General features: G+C 44.3%; 1 protein-coding gene across 8 annotated transcripts in view; it reads right to left on the bottom strand.

The window, feature by feature from the left end:
* lrch1 (leucine-rich repeats and calponin homology (CH) domain containing 1) overlaps positions 1 to 19,345 on the bottom strand; it is a 247,196-nt gene that overhangs the window by 106,614 nt on the left and 121,237 nt on the right. For all 8 annotated transcript variants that reach the window (XR_011948726.1, XR_011948724.1, XR_011948723.1 and 5 more), the window contains exons 3-6: positions 17,249 to 17,375; positions 14,719 to 14,824; positions 14,481 to 14,617; positions 1,895 to 2,025 (exon numbers count right to left, since the gene is read on the bottom strand). Coding sequence is in view for 3 of the 8 variants with exons in the window: in XM_072514278.1 (XP_072370379.1) it covers positions 1,895 to 2,025; positions 14,481 to 14,617; positions 14,719 to 14,824; positions 17,249 to 17,375 (501 nt within the window). In the remaining 5 variants the exon portion in view is untranslated. The remainder of the gene's footprint in view (positions 1 to 1,894; positions 2,026 to 14,480; positions 14,618 to 14,718; positions 14,825 to 17,248; positions 17,376 to 19,345) is intronic.

A 19,345-nucleotide genomic window follows, 5' to 3' on the forward strand; every position in this document is an offset into this window, starting at 1 on the left:
TGCAGTCCCAATATCTGATCTGACATCTCAAAACGAGGTGATATTATCATAAAAGCAAATTACTGCAGATGCTGGAATCTGAAACCAAAAAGAAAATGCTGGAAAATCTCAGCAAGTCTGGCAGCATCTGTGGGGAGAGAAAAGGGTCATCTAGACTCGAAACGTTAGTTCTTTTCTCACCTTACAGATGCTGCCAGACCTGCTGAGATTTTCCAGCATTTTCTTTTTGGCTAGAGGTGATATTATCATATCATTAAGAAACTTTAAGAGACAATTTTGAAAACTACAATCAGTGAAGAAGGAAGCTAAGATTTTGTCACTCTTTGGACTCCTTGATCCCCACTGAAGGGTCGGGGAGGGATTTTTGACAGAAGGTTACAGAATTGGTTCTGTATCTGTTTTGCTTTATCCAAAAGGTAAAAAGGGAAAGGAAGCATACATATATGGGAGTGAGGGCAGAGGAAATGGGACGAGTCGGGGAGGGCCTGATGGCCTTTCCTCATTTATAAACTAAAAGCAGTCTATAAGTCAGAGAGTGGGTGCTGGGGCAATGGGACAATATAGAAGTAGCCCGTTTTCAAGTCTGCTGTTGTGCAAGAAAATCCTATAAATCAGGTTATTTCACAGAATATAACTCAATACAAGAAAATCACCAGCAACATTTACCACTAGGAGGCAGCAACGCTCCACACGGCGAGCATTTAATCTACTGGACAAACAAAGAACCCTGATTTGATGAGCTGTTACATGGGAAGCAGTACCCTCATCATCTGGCACTGGGCCACCAACTAGAGGGATTCAGTACTTCAATCCCATGTTGCAGCAAATTTGCACTGCCGAAATCTATAAGTTTTGACCATAAAAGTTGCTAGCTTGTTGTAAAAACCTGATTGGTTCAGCCATGTCTTTTGAGGAAAGGAGCTTGCTCCCCTGTCCAGTGTGGGAGAAATGACTAGTCCCCTCTGAATTGATTTAGCCATTCAGCTGTCAAAACCACATATCATAGAAGGTCCACCTATTTAGATGAACATCATACTTGCCATTTTGAATTATAGGGGTGCAGGCAAATCAAACCAACTTCACTATAAAAATTATTATAGATTGATTACCATAAAGTCTTCCATGATATATGCTTTTATTTAATGTGAATGTAACATATGCTGTCATTTTATGGATATTTTATGAGAAAGTTGAGTGTAGCAAAATGTATAAACTTTTCAATATTTATAACACTATGATTATTTATATAAGTATGTGCTGCGCATTTAACACGGATGGGCTACATACTACTTGGAAAGTGTTCAGTGCTGCTTTGTAGAAAGCAGTTGGGGTGGGTGAGCACAATATAAAAAACTCAGTGGCAGCTTCAGTCAGAACCTTGCAGAGCTACCTTCTGTAACCAAGTCGCTGATCAGCAGAGAGTCAGTGTGTCTGATCTCACCCGGTCTGACTTGTCAAGCAGCAATCAAAAGGAAAATGGCAGGAATGTGAAAGATAGTCATTTACAGTTTCATTTCCACTCTAACTCAAGGTAAAGGTAGAGATTGAGCTGGAGTCCGCCAAACACATCAAGGATTTAACAATTGGTAACAGCTTTAATGTCCCCAAATTTTCAATTTAAAGTGCTGCCATCAGGAGTTAATTCAACCATTTCTAAGAAGTCTCCTACCTGAAAGTAATTATTCATATTTGCAGCAGGAGAAAACATTTTCCCCAGGATATTGAGAGACTTGGGAATCAACCCACAAACTCATGAGGGGCTTAATTTTACCAATAACTCATGTCTCTTGCAATAAAATCATGAGTTGGCAGGTTGGGACTCTGCAAAGGAGTGATTTGTTATCAATTTTAAAACACAGATTTCAAGGTGACGAAAAATGCTTTTGAAACTTACCTCCCTCCAACAGGCTGTGACACACGGACCTTCTCTGTTGGCTGTTGGTAAAGGGATTCTGCATTCTTGTCAATTCTACAAGCCTCTATGTTCAAGTACTTGAATATGTGCACTCTGCCCTTCATGCAGATCTAAACATAAATAGGAAATATTATTTATCATCTGCAGAATGTTGTGCCAAAGAAAAATCACTTCAGATGCTTCTAACTGCAACATGAGATCCACATTTTGAAGTGTGGTGTAATCCACAAAGTGGTAGATAAATTACTCTTCTCTACGTCAAATAAAATAGTGTGAAAGAGACAATTTTATGGTGACCTAGAGCTCAGTACAATGAAGGTACTGCAATTTCATTGAATGACATAGTGCTGCATTACACGGAATCTGATTTTAACAGCTCACTGCGCTGCTCAGCATTGTATCATCCTATTCATTGTCAAGAGGACAAAAACAGTGGTATTTTACCACCCTTGCACACTCTCTTCCATATTTCCCACAGAGTGTCAGACAGGCCATTCAACTAAACTACAGTAAAACCAAAAAAGCTTATAAAAAAGATCAGAGGCTTCAAAATGGAACAGAACACTTGCCTTCCAGAATATTACAGCAGCAATGTTTGACCACATCAAAATAAAAGCCACACTTCAGATTTTTGCAACGACTGAGAATTGGCTCTTTGCCAGCAATTTGTTTTTTAAGCTCATTTTCACATCGGCGGTTACAAATTACTCCAGAAAAGCCAAGTTGAATGATTTTCAACATTCTAGCAAAAAAGAGCACCATAAAGAGCTAAATTCAACAAGGGCTGCTCTGCAAAGTTCTTCGAGTCAACTTTGTAGGCTGTCAAAATTCTCCTGTACTAGTTTATGGCCAATACACTAAAGAGAAATATACAAGATTAAATTTAGTCTTTCGTTTGATTCACAAAAATTCAGTATTAAAAATCAAGGCAGCCACACAGCCAGGTAAAATACCACAGGTATCAGCATTGGTTGTCAGTGAAGAAAAGGAAATATTGGGATAACCAATTACAAAGAGGTCAACTATAGTTCAACAGGAATCTAACTTATCAAGAAAAATCTCTCCCTATTTGTTGGTACAATTCAGCTAACCACACTGCATTCTTTGTTTATAACAGATGTGTCTAGTATATTTTCAATATTGTCCCAATCTTTGCTGGGCAGAAGATTCTCTATTTGTTGATACAGAACTGGATTTTGCAAAAGTTTGTTTTGGTAAAAGAGCCCCGTGTCTGTCCACATAACAGATGCTATGCTCCATTGTGTGAAACAATTTTTCATGAAGCAGCAGGAAGACGGGGAAGGGAAACTACTAAAACGTTGTCCCTCTAACAGCTTGTGTCACACTTGGTGTCTTAGGAAGCTGTCTGACATCCTTCGTCCTGCCACCTGGCTTTGTGCCTCAGCTCCATGAAAAAAGACTGACACCAGAAAGACTGAGTTGACATTATGAAGTTGAATATTATTAAAATAACTCATGCAGAAAACGAAGGCTTAAGTAAAGGCAGACTTTAAATATGAAGAATCACGCTGTACAGGAGGACCATCTACAAAGTTATCCAACATTCTTCCTCATAAGTTTAACCTCGACACACAAATGATCACTGACGCTGTGAAGAGCAATAGGTCAAAATGCTTTCCATTCAACTGTCAAATTGTAATAGTGATGCATTAGAAATTACACTAATTACCTTTTAAGTAGTGCCAAGATAATTTTTCCTCAACTGGTTCATGAGTAAGTTCGCACAGAAACAGTTCTCATGCCTTTACCATGATCCGTGTCGAGCTAACAACATTTAATTAAATGAATTCTGAAAATCATTTAATCAGATGGCATTTTGTAACTGGTTTGCCAATGTTTACTTTGCATACAGAAGAAAATACTTCAACTTGCAGACTTTCTTGGTTCTACGGCAGTAGTTCTCAATTCCTTTGGTCCATGTTTCGGAGCAAAAGACTCTGGAACACTCCACCCCACCAGCTTTCACTTGCCATCGTAAAGAAACCCATCAGAATTAATGGAAGAATGGAAGTTGCTTTTGATGAGACACCAGTGAGGCGATGCCTGGATCCAAGTTGTTCTCATGTCAGGTTCCAGGTTCAGCTGGCTCCTCGTCTTTCATTTCAGCCCCAATTTCAAAAATCAAAAGTTGAATGTTGCAACAGTAATATCAATCTTGTTTGTAAAACTAACTTGTTATTGCTTGCACTTATGATGACTCGTGAATTCAGTGCTGGGCACGTCAATAGCTCTCTTTGTTCAGGAAATAGCAAAGTTCCATGAATAGAAAATGAAGCTATCTTTGGTAAAGGAACATTTATTTGGAGGAGACAGTGGCTTAATGGTAATGTTACAAAACTCATGATCCAGAGGCCCAGCTAATGTTCTCGGTGCACGGGTTCAAATCATACCATGGCATCTGGGGGAATTTAAATTCAATTAATAAATCTGGAATTTAAAAAACTAATCTCAGTAACAGTGACCATGGGGAGGCGGTGGCATAGTGGTATTGTCACTGGTCTAGTCATCCAGAGACCCAGGGTAATACGCTGGGGACCCGAGTTTGAATACCACCACAATAGATGATGAAATCTGAATTCAATAAAAGTCCAGAATTGACCGGTGACCATGAAACTGTTGTTGATTTTTGTTAAAACCCATCTGGTACACTTATGTACCAGCCCATCCCGTACAATTAACTTTCCGTACCAGCCTCCCCGAACAGGCGCCGGAATGTGGCGACTAGGGGCTTTTCACAGTAACTTCACTGAAGCCTTCTTGTGACAATACGCAATTTTCATTTTCATTTTTTCATGTTTTTTTAGAGAAGGAAATCTGGCCTCCTGGCTTCTATGTGGTTCCAGATCTACAGCAATATGTTTGACTCTTAAATGCATTCAGGGATGGGCAATAAATGCTGGCCCAGCCAGCAACGTCCACATCCCATGAACAAATTTTTAAAAACTATCAGTTGTCATAAAAGCCATCTCCTTTAGGGAAGGAAATCTGCCAATCTTACCTGGTCTGGCCTCCATGTGACTCCAGATCCACAGCAATGTGGTTGACTCTTAACTACCCTCTGAAATAGGCAATTAAGGACGTCACATGAAAGAATAAAGAACATTCTTACCCAAACTTCAGCATTCCTGGAGCAAGAAACTGCTCTGAGAAAACAAGCCCTCTGAATGAAGGGACTACCCCATGAAATAAAAATAGATCATGTGAAACTGTGCAGGAAAGGACTTCTTCAGAGCTTCAATCTCTAAGCAAGCTCTCTCCATACGTTCCAAAAAGATACTTCCCTGAGAAGGGAATTTCATATCATTTAATTACAGCTTAAAGGTTTAATTACACTCTTATCAAGGCTTGTGTGTGAAGGGGTGGCATGGTGATAGTGGTTAGCACTGCTGCCTCATAGTGCCAGGGGCCCGGGTTCAATTCCGACCCCTGGTGACTGTGCGGAGTCTGCACATTCTCCCCGTGTCTGTGTGGGTTTTCTCCAGGTGCTTTGGTTTCCTCTCAGTCTAAAGATGTGCAGGTTAGGTGGATTGGCCATGCTAAATTGCCCCTTAGTGTCCAAAAGTTAGGTGAGTTACAGAGTTATGGGGATAGGGAAGGGAATTGGAGCTAGGTAGGGTGCTCTTTCGGAGGGTCGATGCAGACACAATGAACCAAATGGCCTCTTTCTGCACTGAAAGATTTGAAGTAGAATTAGCCCATACGCCAAGTCTAAGACACGGGGCCAAGGTTGTATATTTTACAAATACTTTGGGGTAAAGAGGGCAAAGTATAACTCGTAGGAATCAATATGGACAAGTTCATTTATTCTATGTTCTGAATTTCTGTAATTTTTTTTTTCTATATTTGTCCTTGGGATGTTGGCATGATTGGAGTAATTGCCAATCTGTAGTTGACCTAAGGTGGTGGTAATGGAACAAATTCCTGAACTGCTGCAGTCCTTGTGGTGATGGTACTCCCACAATGGGGTTGACAGAAAATTCCAGAATACTGACCCAGCAGAGATGCCTGTCCAAGTCAAGCCAGATTGTGACTTGGGGATTACTTGGAGGTGACAATGCTACCACAATATTAGCCTTCTTGCACTTCGCAGTGGAAGAGATGACAAAGAGAAAATGCTGTTGAAGTGACTTTGGTAAATTGCTGCAATCTATTCTGAAGATAACATATAACCCAGTCGGTACAAGAGGGAAGGATACTGAGACTAGTGGCAGGGATACTCATCATCTGTCCCAGGTGGTGTCAAACATCGAGTGTTAGTGCATCAGCATCTGCCCAGGTAAGCAGCAAATAGCCCATCACACCCGTCTCTTGAACTGTGCAGATGATGGGAGAGATGATGAGAATTAGGAGGTGAGCTGTTCATTGCAGAGTACCCAGCCTCTTCCATGAGTTTATGTTGCTAAAATTAGTCCAGTTAGTATTTGGTAACTCCGAGCGTTGCCGATGGTGGTGCCCATGCAGGGATGGTTGGGCTTTCTCTTAATGACATTTGAAACAAAGTTTAGCCCTTCGAGCCTGTTCTGCCATGCAGCGAGATGATGGCTGATCTGCGACTTAACTCCACACGCCCACCTTCTCTTGTTTGAGATGGTCGCTACTTACATAGCATGAATGTTATTGTCAGCCCAAGTCTGGATATTATTCTAGGTTCGACAGTAGACTGGTGCAGGAAGCATTTTTACTGGAGGAGTTGTGTCTGGAGCTGAACATTTAAGATTTGTCACTGAGAAAGCAGCTAAAAGTGGTTGGATCAAGGATGTCATGTGGTTACAATAATTCACTTCCGATGACAGCAACTTCCATTGCGCCAGGTATAACTTCAGTCACAGGAGGGTTTATTTTTATCCTTGTTTATCTCAGTTCTGCCTTGGTATCAAGAGTAGTTCTCTTCAACTCTCATGATAGACTTGTACAAAAGGTGAAGTCACACGGGATCAGGGGTGAGCTGGCAAAGTGGATACAGAACTGGCTAGGTCATAGAAGGCAGAGCAGCAGCAATGGAAGGGTGCTTTTCTAATTGGAGGGCTGTGACCAGTGGTGTTCCGCAGGGATCGGTGCTGGGACCTTTGCTGTTCGTAGTATATATAAATGATTTGGAGGAAATGTAACTGGTCTGATTAGTAAGTTTGCAGACGACACAAAGGTTGGTGGAATTGCGGATAGTGATGAGGACTGTCAGAGGATACAGCAGGATTTAGATCGTTCGGAGACTAGGGCGGAGAGATGGCAGATAAGAGTTTAATCCAGACAAATGTGAGGTAATGCATTTTGGAAGGTCTATGCAGGTAGGGAATATACAGTGAATGGTAGAACCCTCAAGAGTATTGAAAGTCAGAGAGATCTAGGTGTACAGGTCCACAGGTCACTGAAAGGGGCAACACAGATGGAGAAGGTAGTCAAGAAGGCATACGGCATGCTTGCCTTCATTGGCCGGGGCATTGAGTATAAGAATTGGCAAGTCATGTTGCAGCTGTATAGAACCTTAGTTAGGCCACACTTGGAGTATAGTGTTCAATTCTGGTCGCCACACAACCAGAAGGATGTGGAGGCTTTAGAGAGGGTGCAGAAGAGATTTACCAGGATGTTGCCTGATATGGAGGGCATTAGCTATGAGGAGCAGTTGAATAAACTCAGTTTGTTCTCACTGGAACGATGGAGGTTGAGGGGCGACCTGATAGAAGTCTGCAAAATTATGAGGGGCATAGACAGAGTGGATAGTCAGAGGCCTTTCCCCAGGGTAGAGGGGTCAATTACTAGGGGGCATAGGTTTAAGATGCGAGGGGCAAGGTTTACAGTAGATGTATGAGGCAAGTTTTTTTTACACAGAGGGTAGTGGGTGCCTGGAACTCGCTACCGGAGGAGGTGGTGAAAGCAGGGACGATCGTGACATTTAAGGGGCATCTTGACAAATACATGAATAGGATGGGAATAGAGGGATACGGACCCAGGAAGTGTAGAAGAGTGTAGTTTAGCCGGGCAGCATGGTCGGCATGGGTTTGGAGGGCTGAAGGGCCAGTTCCTGTGCTGTACTTTTCTTTGTTCTTTGTCCTCTCAAAATTATCATGTTATGTCTGGATCAACCAGGAATAGGAAAACTACAAATTTAGTTGAACTGTGAACGTCGACCAAATCCAAGACAACATTCTGGCTAGATGCAGGATACAGATAGGAATCATTCAACTTCATTGTCGTCCATTTCTTTCATACTTTTCCCTATTGAACAAGAGTTGATTTCTGTACTGTGGAATGAGCAGAGGTTGGTATGTGCTCCACATACTAAGCATAACAATCTTGATACCTCAGACAGCTTGATTGTTCTTCAAGTTTCCAACATGCGCCCAAGAGATCAATAAATTCCGGACTGAGTAGTGTTATGATATGCAGACACACATAATGATATACAGACAAGCAGCTAATGGACACAGAGAACAGGACATGACCAATAAGCAGGCAGGACACTCAGGGGCAGACACTAAGAGCTAGTCTGGCTCGGTGAGACAGAGTAACCACACTTAGTTAGCAGAGAGTCAAACTCACAGAGAACTGTGCTAACTGTGCTATTAGTTCAATAAACCTGATTGAACTAACTTCAAGGTCTGGAGTACCTTTCTGAGCTAAGCTGCATCCAGTTGCAGCCAGTGTTAGACCAGTGTACCTAACACAACATGATACCAGGAGACTACTAATTTAAGGTGGCTTACCTCAATCCGTTCCGTGATGACCAGCAAATGTATCCTGGCACCATGGAGAAGATGTGGGCAGTATGGTAGCATTGAGGATAGCACAATTGCTTCACAGCTCCAGGGTTCCAGGTTCGATTCCGGCTTGGGTCACTTTCTGTGCGGAGTCTGCACATCCTCCCCGTGTGTGCGTGGGTTTCCTCCGGGTGCTCCGGTTTCCTCCCACAGTCCAAAGATGTGCAGGTAAGGTGGATTGGCCATGATAAATTGCCCTTCGTGTCCAAAATTGCCCTTAGTGTTGGGTGGGGTTACTGGGTTATGGGGATAGGGTGGAGGTGTTGACCTTGGGTAGGGTGCTCTTTCCAAGAGCCGGTGCAGACTCGATGGGCCAACTGACCTCCTTCTGCACTGTAAATTCTATGATAATCACCAGCTCAGGACCTCCGGCAATCTCAGTTTCTGCTGTACATCGCAGCCTCAGACCTCGAGGGTGCGTCTGATGCAAGAAAGATCGCGCTTCTCCTCTCAACAGCGGGTGATCAAGCCATCAAACTCTTCAACTCGTTTAACTTCACCGAAGGCCAGGACAAGACAAAGTTTCAGACCATCATGGACAGGTTTGATAGCCACTGTGAAGTGGACGCCAATGAAATCTTCGAGCGCTGTTTGAAATATTCAAACAACGTCTTCAACGTAAAGATGAATCTTTCAATGCCTTCTTAACTAGCCTCCGCCTGCTAGCGCTGTCCTTCAACTTTGGTGACTCCATGACCAGAGACCAAATCGAGTTTGGAGTTCACTCTGATCCTCTGAAAGAGCAGCTCTTAAAAATCAAGCATATGACCCTGCCAGTCGCGATTGAAACATGCACAGTGCATGAGCACGCAAAAAATCGGTATTCCCAGTACAAATCTGCTGAAAATGAGAAACTTGCCTCCCACAAGGCAGAGAGTGTGCAGGCCATCTCCCGGATGCAGCGCCTCAGCATTGAAGACAGCGGCCATCTTGTGCGCTTTTCCCGGAGCCCCACGCATGCGCGATGCGAACGGGATAACGAAGCGGCCGACACCCACACTGCGATGGTGCAGACGTCTGCCGACCGCACTCCGCATGTGCGACGACGTACACCGCGTCATGACGCCGACGTCATGACGTGCCCGAACTGTGGCAACGCCCACTTAAAGGGACACTGCCCTGCAAGAGGCAGGCGACGCGGGAAGCCTGGACACTATGCAGCCTTGTGCACGTCTGCATCACCAGTCAGAGGCCAGCGCTCCCAATTCCGACGACGGCTCGTCCAGAATGTGCAACGACGATTACAGGATTCTGATCCTGGCAGTACAACGGATCCAGAGGATGGGTGCCTGAAGTCTGCCTACCGAGTGGACATAATTACCACACGTAAACATGCCACACCTAACTCATCTCGCATTCAGTCCATCCTCGCTGTGGATTCGGAGGACGAATGGCGTGCGATGATGCAGGTCAACCGCTGCTCCATCCAGTTCAAGCTGGGCACAGGTGCTTCTGCCAACCTCCTCTCACAGGCAGACTTCAAACGCATCAAGAAGCCCCATAAGGTCCAGCTCCTGGACTATAACGGTAATGCCATCACGGTACTGGGGTCCTGCTATATACTCGTCTCCAACCGGAGTACCCATGCACGGCTAAGGTTTGAAATTGTGAAGCTGGACAGGGCATCCCTACTGGGCGCGCATGCCTGCAAAAAGCTAAACCTGGTGCAGCGGGTTTATTCAACAACATCCTCCAGTGTGGATCTTCAAGCTGGCATTGACGACATCCTCGCTCAGTATCCAGATGTGTTTGATGGGATGGGCACTTTGCCATATCGGTACAAGATCCTACTGCGACCTGATGCCAAGCCAGTGGTCCATGCACCACGCCGGGGCCCGGCTCCGCTGAAGGAGCGCCTGAAGGAACAGCTCAAGGAGCTGCAGCAGCAGGGGATCATTTCCAGGGTAACCGAACCGACTGACTGGGTCAGCTCGATGATGGTGGTTAAAAACCCTCTGGAGACCTGCGCACATCTGCATTGATCCCAAGGATCTCAACCACAATATAATGCGTGAACGTTACCCCATCCCGAAGCGGGAGGAACTCACCAGTGAGATGGCACATGCACGGTTTTTCACAAAGTTAGATGTGTCACATGGATTCTGGCAAATCCAGCTGGATGAGTCCAGCAGAAGGCTCTGCACCTTCAACACACCGTTTGGCGTGTACTGCTTTAACCGTATGGCGTTCGGCATTGTCTCGGCATTGGAGATATTTCATCGCATCATGGAACAGATGATGGAGGGCATCGAAGGGGTTTGTGTGTACGTGGACAACGTCATCATATGGTCCACGACCCCGGAGGAGCATGTTTCCCAGCTCCAGCAGGTATTCCGCTGTGTCCACGCCAATGGCCTGAAGCTGAACAGGGCCAAATGTTGCTTTGGCATGTCGACACTCAAGTTCCTAGGAGACCAGATCTCTCAGCAGGACGTGTGCCCCGACACGGACAAGGTCAAGACCATCGCAGCCAAGAAGGTCCCAGAAGACAAAAAGGCGGTACTGCGCTTCCTGGGCATGGTCAATTTTCTGGGCAAGTTCATCCCAAACATGGCCTCACACACCATGTCCCTACGAAACCTAGTGAAGAAGTCCACTGCCTTCGAGTGGAAGGCAGCCCATCAGGCAGAGTGGTTGGAGCTGAAAGCCAAGCTCACCACTGCACCCGTATTGGCATTTTTCGACGCAGACAGGGAAACGAAAATCTTGACAGATGCGAGCCAGGATGGCATCGGTGCAGTCTTGCTGCAACGCGATGACACTTCATCCTGGGCACCGGTTGCCTACGCATCAAGGGCAATGACGCCCACCTAACAAAGGTATGCACAAATCGAGAAGGAATGCCTGGGCCTTCTCACTGGCATTCTCAAGTTTCACGACTGTGTCTACGGCCTGCCGACATTCACAGTCGAGATGGATCACAGGCCCCTGGTCCACATTATCCACAAGGACCTGAGCGACATGACGCCTCGGTTGCAGCGCATCCTCCTCAAACTCAGGAGGTACGGCTTTGACCTGGTCTACACGCCTGGCAAGGAGCTCATCATTGCCGATACACCGTCCCGCTCCATCACCGTGCCTAGTGAACCACTGAACATCATCCGGCAAATTGAGTCACAGGTGCAGCTGTGTGCTAGCACCCTCCCGGCATCTGATGAGAAGGTGATTTGTATCCATGAGGAGACAGCCAAACTCTTGCAGCGTGTTATGCAACACTTAGCCAATGGCTGGCAAAAAGGGCAGTGCCCTCAATTTTTCAATGTAAAGGACAACCTGACGGTGGTTGATGGTATCCTCCTCAAACTGGACCGGATTGTAATTCCACACAGTCTCCAGAGCTTGGTGCTCCGTCAAATCCATGAGGGCCACCTGTGTGTGGAAAAGTGCAGGCACAGAGCCAGGCAGGCAGTCTACTGGCCCGGGATCAGCCAGGACATCGCGAACATGGTCCTTAACTGTGCGACCTGTCAACGCTTTCAGCCAGCGCAGAGTAAGGAGACACTTCAGCAGCATGAAATCGAAACCTCTCCGTGGTCCAAGGTTGGCATCGACCTCTTTCATGCAAATGGTCGTGATTACGTGTTAATCATTTATTACTTTTCCAATTACCCTGAAGTCATGAAGCTCTCAGACCTCACATCTCAGACCGTCAAGGCCTGTAAGGAGACATTCTCCAGGCATGGTATCCACTCACTGTCATGAGTGACAATGGCCCGTGCTTCAGCAGCCATGAATGGTCTCTGTTTGCCCAGTCATATCAGTTCAAACACGTCACTTCCAGCCCACACTATCCGCAGTCAAGCGGAAAAGGTGAGAAAAGGGTGCACATAGTGAAGCAGCTCATCTGCAAGGCCGCGGATTCTGCGTCTGACATTCACCTTGCGCTGCTTGCGTACAGGGCAACTCCACTGTCCACTGGCATGTCGCCGGCTCAACTCCTGATGAACAGGGACCTGCAAACAACACTTCCAGCCATACACGTACCGAACCTGGATCACCTCCCGGCAAAAACAGGGCTACGATGCTCATGCCACCGATTTGCCCGTGTTATCCCCGACAAGACACTGTTCGGGTCAAGATCCCTGATGGAGGCTGGTCAGCTCCAGCTGTCGTTGTTCGACAGGCTGCGCCCCGCTCGTACGTTGTGCATCTGGCTGATGGTTCTGTTGTACGACGAAACAGACGGGCACTGCGCAAAGTTGCCTGCCCGCAACCACATTCTTCTCCATTTCCTTCTGTTGTTTTGCCACCTCCTGATACCTCGACTCACGAGGCCACCAGTCAGGCTTCAATCCCACCCATCAAGGCGCTGTCGTCCCCACCACCACCTCTCCGACGGTTGACCAGGATCAGATGCAAGCCACAGAGACTGGACTTATGAACATTTGTTCTGTTTGCTATGTTCTGTGTTCTCGCATTAGACAGCTGTTTTCACATGTACATATGTTCACATCCACTACATGTATATATGTTAATATTGGCCTATTCTTGTAAATACGTTCACATATGTCATCCAAACATTAAAAAAAAGTGGAGATGTTGCAGACACACACATAATGATATACAGACAAGCAGCTAATGGACACAGAGAACAGGACATGACCAATAAGCAGGCAGGACACTCAGGGGTGGGATCTGACTATAAAAGACACGAGGCACTCACACTCCGCCTCTTTCCACTGATGAACATCTAGAGAGTCAGTCAAGGGTGTTGTTACAATCTCACACCTCCACCACATTGCTAAGAGCTAGTCTGGTTCAGTCAGATAGAGTAACCACACTTAAGTTAGCAGTGAGTCGAACTCACAGAGAACTGTGCTATTAGTTCAATAAACCTGATTGAACTAACTTCAAGGTCTGGAGTATCTTTCTGATCTAAGCTGCATCAGGTTGCAGCCAGTGTTAGACCAGTGTACCTAACACGACAAGTAGTTACATGGTTCACGCTGTAGGAGGTGCTTTATTTTTGAGTGGAATGGATTCAGTTGGTTCTACAGTCTCACAGAAGTAGAAACCAAGAACAATTCCAAATTTCACCTGCAGTTGAAATTCTACTCTTCGATGAGCTAGGACACCAGGTTTATCTCTAGGCATGATTGTGGAAGTCTACATAAAACTGGAACAGTTCTTTGCTCCTGATTTTCTGATAGACCCTTGGGGTTAGCTGAACACTACCTGGAAACAATGATAATGCAAGCTATGTCTGTGGGTGTCAGTCACTGGAAGACATCCAGACAAATAGCACACACTTTCGAACTGAGCACTTGCACAGGCAAAGAATGATTCAGTTTGAGTTAGAGTTCCAGATTTCTCTTCATTTTTCAAAGTAAATAACACTTTATTAAGCTTGATTAACGTAGGGACATGGTCACGTATGCGTGTTGGTTCATGGTGTGGGATGACTGAATATTTGATGGAACATAAACTACTCTAAAGCAACCTTGTGTTCAATACACAGGGTTTGTGACCCTTAGTTCAACAGATTTAGTACATGCATGTCATGGATTCTTAGATACTCTACATGTATTAGCGCACACATGCACAGGTTACTGCAACACTAAAGTAGCTAGGTGCCATCAAGGATCAGGGCACTGGCAGACAATTTCTAGTACCATTGGGACTACAGGAGTTGAAATCAAATTCTTCTCTGATAAAAAGGCCAGTCAGTCCCACCATCAGGTCCACTCAATCACTGAATGGCCTCAGCAACATGTTACACTGTCTGAATCTAAAATCACTTCAAAAGAAAGGTAGAAGTTATTCTGTAATTGTTTTTGTTAAAAACTGACCTGTGCTGGTGGAGACTGCAGTGGATTATTATCCATTTCTATTATCTGTAGATGCCTCATATTCCTATAGCAGATTGGTATTGACACAACCTTATTGCATGAAAAGTTTAATTTCACAAGCGGCAGGTCTGCTAGCTCTGCAAGAACAGAATCAAATGGGGTTAGTATCTTCAAATAATTTCACTGCTTGTTGTAGAATAAGATAGAAAGATATTGTGAAATTCAAAGACGGCTTTACCTTCTGGCAAAATCTGTAGATAATTTCGTCGTATGTTCAACTCTCTGAGTGACTGAAGTTGTCCTATCTGCTGTGGCAAAGCTGTAATTTCATTGCAGCTCACATCCTGAATATTAAAAGGGAACAAAAACAAAGTAATCATTAGATTTATTTCTGAAAATTACAATCCAGGGCCATAAGAAAGCTATTCATGACGGAATTGTTCAGAAACGACAATCAAATGAACTAAAGTGAACACAGCTCTAAAATTTCCATTACAGTGAGAGTGAATGCAAAAGGGAACAAAGAGAGAGAATGCTCAAGAGAGGTGGAGAGTGTATGTGGGACAGCAGAAGAGAGAGCACACAAGAGAAAGAACATGACAATATGCACTAAAATGGCATACAAGTACAACTTATTTTAAAATAAAGCCTTTCATGGTCCACAACCTCAGGACATTACAGATAACTTCTTTTTGAAATGCAGTAACTGTTATAATGCAGGAAATGCAGCAGCCAATTTGCACACAGCAAGATCCCATAAGCAGCGGTGTAATAATGAAATGATCCGTATTAGTGGTGTGAGTTTAGGGATAAATAGTGGTCAGGACACTTTTGCTCTTCTTTGAAATAGTTCCATAGGATCCTCAAAACTCTTGATGCCATGGACCTGAGAGAGCAGACCACCTTCAGAGGCATGAGTGTTCCCAACTGAAACACAGGTGACACCAACAGAGCGAGAGTACCCACAGAAAGGAGTACAAGAAATGAAAAGATGGAGGAGACAGTGGGCAGACTAAGCAAGAGAGCAGAACTGGGGAGAGAAAATATGCAATGGAGTTTTAGAGAAGTAATTAAAAGACAAAGCAGATGTTTGGACATAGAGCCAGAAGAGTATAAATTCAGAGGTTATGTTGTTAGGCATTAGTAGGACCTCACTTGGAACAGCCTGCATTTCTAGTCACCAAATTTCAGACATATCGTCCTAGCTTTGGAAAGGATGCAGAGAAAAGCAACAAGAATGATCCCAGGAAGAAAGATTAGGTGCATTCTCACATTATCAGGAAACATTAGAGAACCTTAACTTCTCCACTACGGAGAGGATGGTTTTCAGTGAGGCATGTGAAGAATGAAATGGCAAAAGGTAAAATTAATACAGAACATTGTGTCACAATCAGTAGGCCAGGAGACCATAAATTTAAAACAGAGCTCAGAGGGCATTTCTGTACTAAATCAGGTTCAGAATAGTCTATCAGGAAAAGTAATCCCTATCCCCCACAAATCATCGCATGGAGTGCACATATGTCACTCCTGATCTATTATGAAAATGCTGTTGTACTGAATCATGTGTTAATATTCTTTCCTTGAATGATACAGCTTATAGCATTCTATTCCATCAAACCACTTATCACTTAAAATTAAAATCATTGCAATGAATTTGCGGAATGTAACGAAAATGATGCGAAATGTAAACTTTCGTGGACCACATAAATTCAATCCATCAATACAATGGCCATCATACTGCAAGAGCATTGCAGATAGTAACTAATGACAATGACTAATGTAGGGTGTGATTTTGTCATACCATCTCCCCACAGATACTGCCTTAGTCCACCTCCACTCATGCATATTTCTGGTTTCACAATTTCCTCTAATTAAATTCAAATACTAAAGGGCAGCACGGTGGCGCACAGGTTAGCACTGCTGCCTCACGGCACCGAGGACCCGGGTTTGATTCCGGCCCCGGGTTACTGTCCGTTTGCACATTCTTCCCGTGTCTGTGTGGGTCTCACCCCCATAATCAAAAAGATATGCAGAGCAGGTGAATTGGCCACACTAAATTGCCCCTTAATTAGGAAAAAAAAAGAATTGGGTACTCAAAATTTATTTAAAAATTAAAAATATTTTTAAAATTTAAATATTAGTTTTGTTTCAGTGGGTAACACTCTAATCTCTATGTCAGTAGATCGTGAATTCAAACCTTAGCCCAGAGACTTCAGTACAGCATTACGGTCAACATTTCTCGGCGAGTACTAAGGGAGTTCTGCTTTTTGGATGGGACATACAAATGAGGTCCTGTCTGGAGCCTCATGTACATGGAAGATCCCACGGCACTTCTTTAAAGTAGATAAGGAGGTTTGGCCAGTGAACCACCATCACTGAAACAGATTATCTGGTCATCAATGTTATTTTTCTTTGTGAGATTTTGCTGTACATACCAGTTTGCCTTGACTCCCTAAATGCAGATTTTAGATTTCACTAAATTACATTAATTGAGAATCCAAAGTGAAGGATGGCAGATCATACTGTGTGGCATCGTCATGATGAGGAAGACAAAACAAGTTGGTAACTAGTGATGAGTGACTCGTGTTGTACTTAAAAGCATTCAGATAATAGGAAAAATTGAGTTGGTGTGGAAAACTGGAATAGGTAATTTCAACACTCAAGGTGTCAGAAGAATTGGAGAGGAAACCTTACATATCCCTGAAGCTAATTATGTACATTTAAAAGTAGTCAGACTTATTAAATGTAGTTCATAAAAAAATACATACCAGTTCCATTAAGCACTTCAGCTGTCCAATGTCTTCTGGAAGCGACACTAACTTATTATTACTGGCTATCAAGACTTTAAGAGGAAGGGTACAGAGGCACAATGGTAATGTAGAGAGTTGATTTCGACTGGAACAAAAGAATAAAGCCACAAACTTAGACTGTTGTACAAAGACTACATTTCAAAATTACCATCACTTCCACCGCATTCATTTTTTTCCACAATATTTGGCTTATATTTTGTTAAAAATCCAATCACCTCCCTGCAGTTTATTCGGTAGTTTGAATGGAACTGTTTCCTTCAGAGGACAGGGATAAAACTGAAAAACTAGTCCCAGAACTAAACCCACAGATCTGCAATAAACGTCTTGACAATTTCTTGGATTGAGTAGTGAGCCATTTTCTGGTGTCTGTGTCGACAATGTTTATATAGCACAGACATAAACACGTTGAAAAATATGGAATTACTTCCACTTTAAACTGAACAGTTTTATATGTTATATCTGTTTCATAGCCACGGATGGCATTTTTCCAAATCTTGAATGAAAAGGATCCACTGCAATTTGAAATCATAGCAAACTCAAAAGATTGGATTTACCCTCCTCCAGTCCTAACCCACAATTAATTCTCAAGGAAAAGGTTAACCAGAAGGAGGAACACAGAACAGCCATTCTGCGTAGCTAAACCACACATACATACATGAAAACAGAAATATCAATTTAGAATCACAAATGTCCCAAGTGGGAACCTTTGTTTGCACTAGTACTGCTTTCATTATTTGCTAAATTCCATAGGAAACTGCTCCTTTAATAAACCTTCTCGTTGAGATGATAGATGTAGCGACTTCCGGTGACGCCATGTGAAAGCAGGTCGCACAAAAGGTGGCTCCTTCCAACGTCCCGGTATTCTGATCCTTTTTCCCTGTTTTTTTCAGGAGATTTTGGGTTCTAACCCAGTAGATTGGTGTGGAGTTCGAATACGTTTATTGAGGAATGTCAAAAGCCTCGTCGAAAAAGGCTGCGGGAAAGAAACTCCCAGCTGGGAGCCCAACAAAGGAATCTGGGGGAGAAAAGATGGCGGAAGCGGCTGCACCCACCACTAGAAACACTGGCTGGAGTGATGGCGCAGAACTTTGGCATGCAGATAGATGGCCAATTTGAGCGAGAAGGGAAGGAGATTAAAGAGTCATTTAAAGCCACCCTCGAGGAGGCATTGGGCCCGATATGGGAGCAGTTGGGCAAGACTGCCAAATGTGTGAAGGAGCAAGGGCAGGCAGGCAGGAAAGGCGTGGAGGAGGCCTTGTCGAGGCATGAGAATCAACTCGCCTTGTTCGAGATGCTGCTCATGTCAGACAGGAATAAGGGCCTGAAGGCCAAAGTGAACAATCTGGAGAACAGGTTGAGGCGCATGAACCTTAGAGTGATGGGCTTGCGCGGAAGGTGTGGAGGGCCCGAGACTAACAGAGTATTTTTTCCCGAAATATTCTCTCAATTGTTGGACGGGAATGAAGTGTTCGCCGGTCCAGAATTGAACAAGGTGCATCAGGCCTTGCGGCAGAGCCGCAGCCAAATGAGCCACTACGTGTGGTGATCATCGGATTTCACAGTTACCAGAAGAAGGAGAGTGTCCTGGGGTGAGCCAAGAAGAGTGAGACGGGCACACGGTGCGCATCTACCAGGACATTGCTATCGAACTGGTGATGCGGTGGGCAACATTTAATAAGGCAACGTTGGTGCTGTACAATAAGGGTGTGCGTTCCGGATGGTGAATCCAGTGAGGCCCAAGAGTCACGTTGGACTCCAGCGATCATAATTTTGGCACTCAGGCGGAGGCCTTCATCAAGGCAAAGGGCTGGAACTGGTTTGATGAGGGTTGGTGGGATGTTTTTCCTGTATGTGCAAGTTGGGTTGGGGCGACTATAAATACTGTAATATAGTGTGTTATGTTTTTGCTCTTCTTTTTTCTTGGAGGATGGTGGGAGGTTTTTTCACTCGAGACGAGGGACATGGCGGATGGTAGAGCATGAGGATTGATATGGTAATTGGAGGGAACAGGCGGCACGGTGGCGCAGTGGTTAGCACTGCTGCCTCACGGCGCCA

The sequence above is a fragment of the Scyliorhinus torazame genome, chromosome 8, assembly GCF_047496885.1.
Source record: "Scyliorhinus torazame isolate Kashiwa2021f chromosome 8, sScyTor2.1, whole genome shotgun sequence".
In the NCBI taxonomy this organism is placed as follows: Eukaryota; Metazoa; Chordata; class Chondrichthyes; order Carcharhiniformes; family Scyliorhinidae; genus Scyliorhinus; species Scyliorhinus torazame.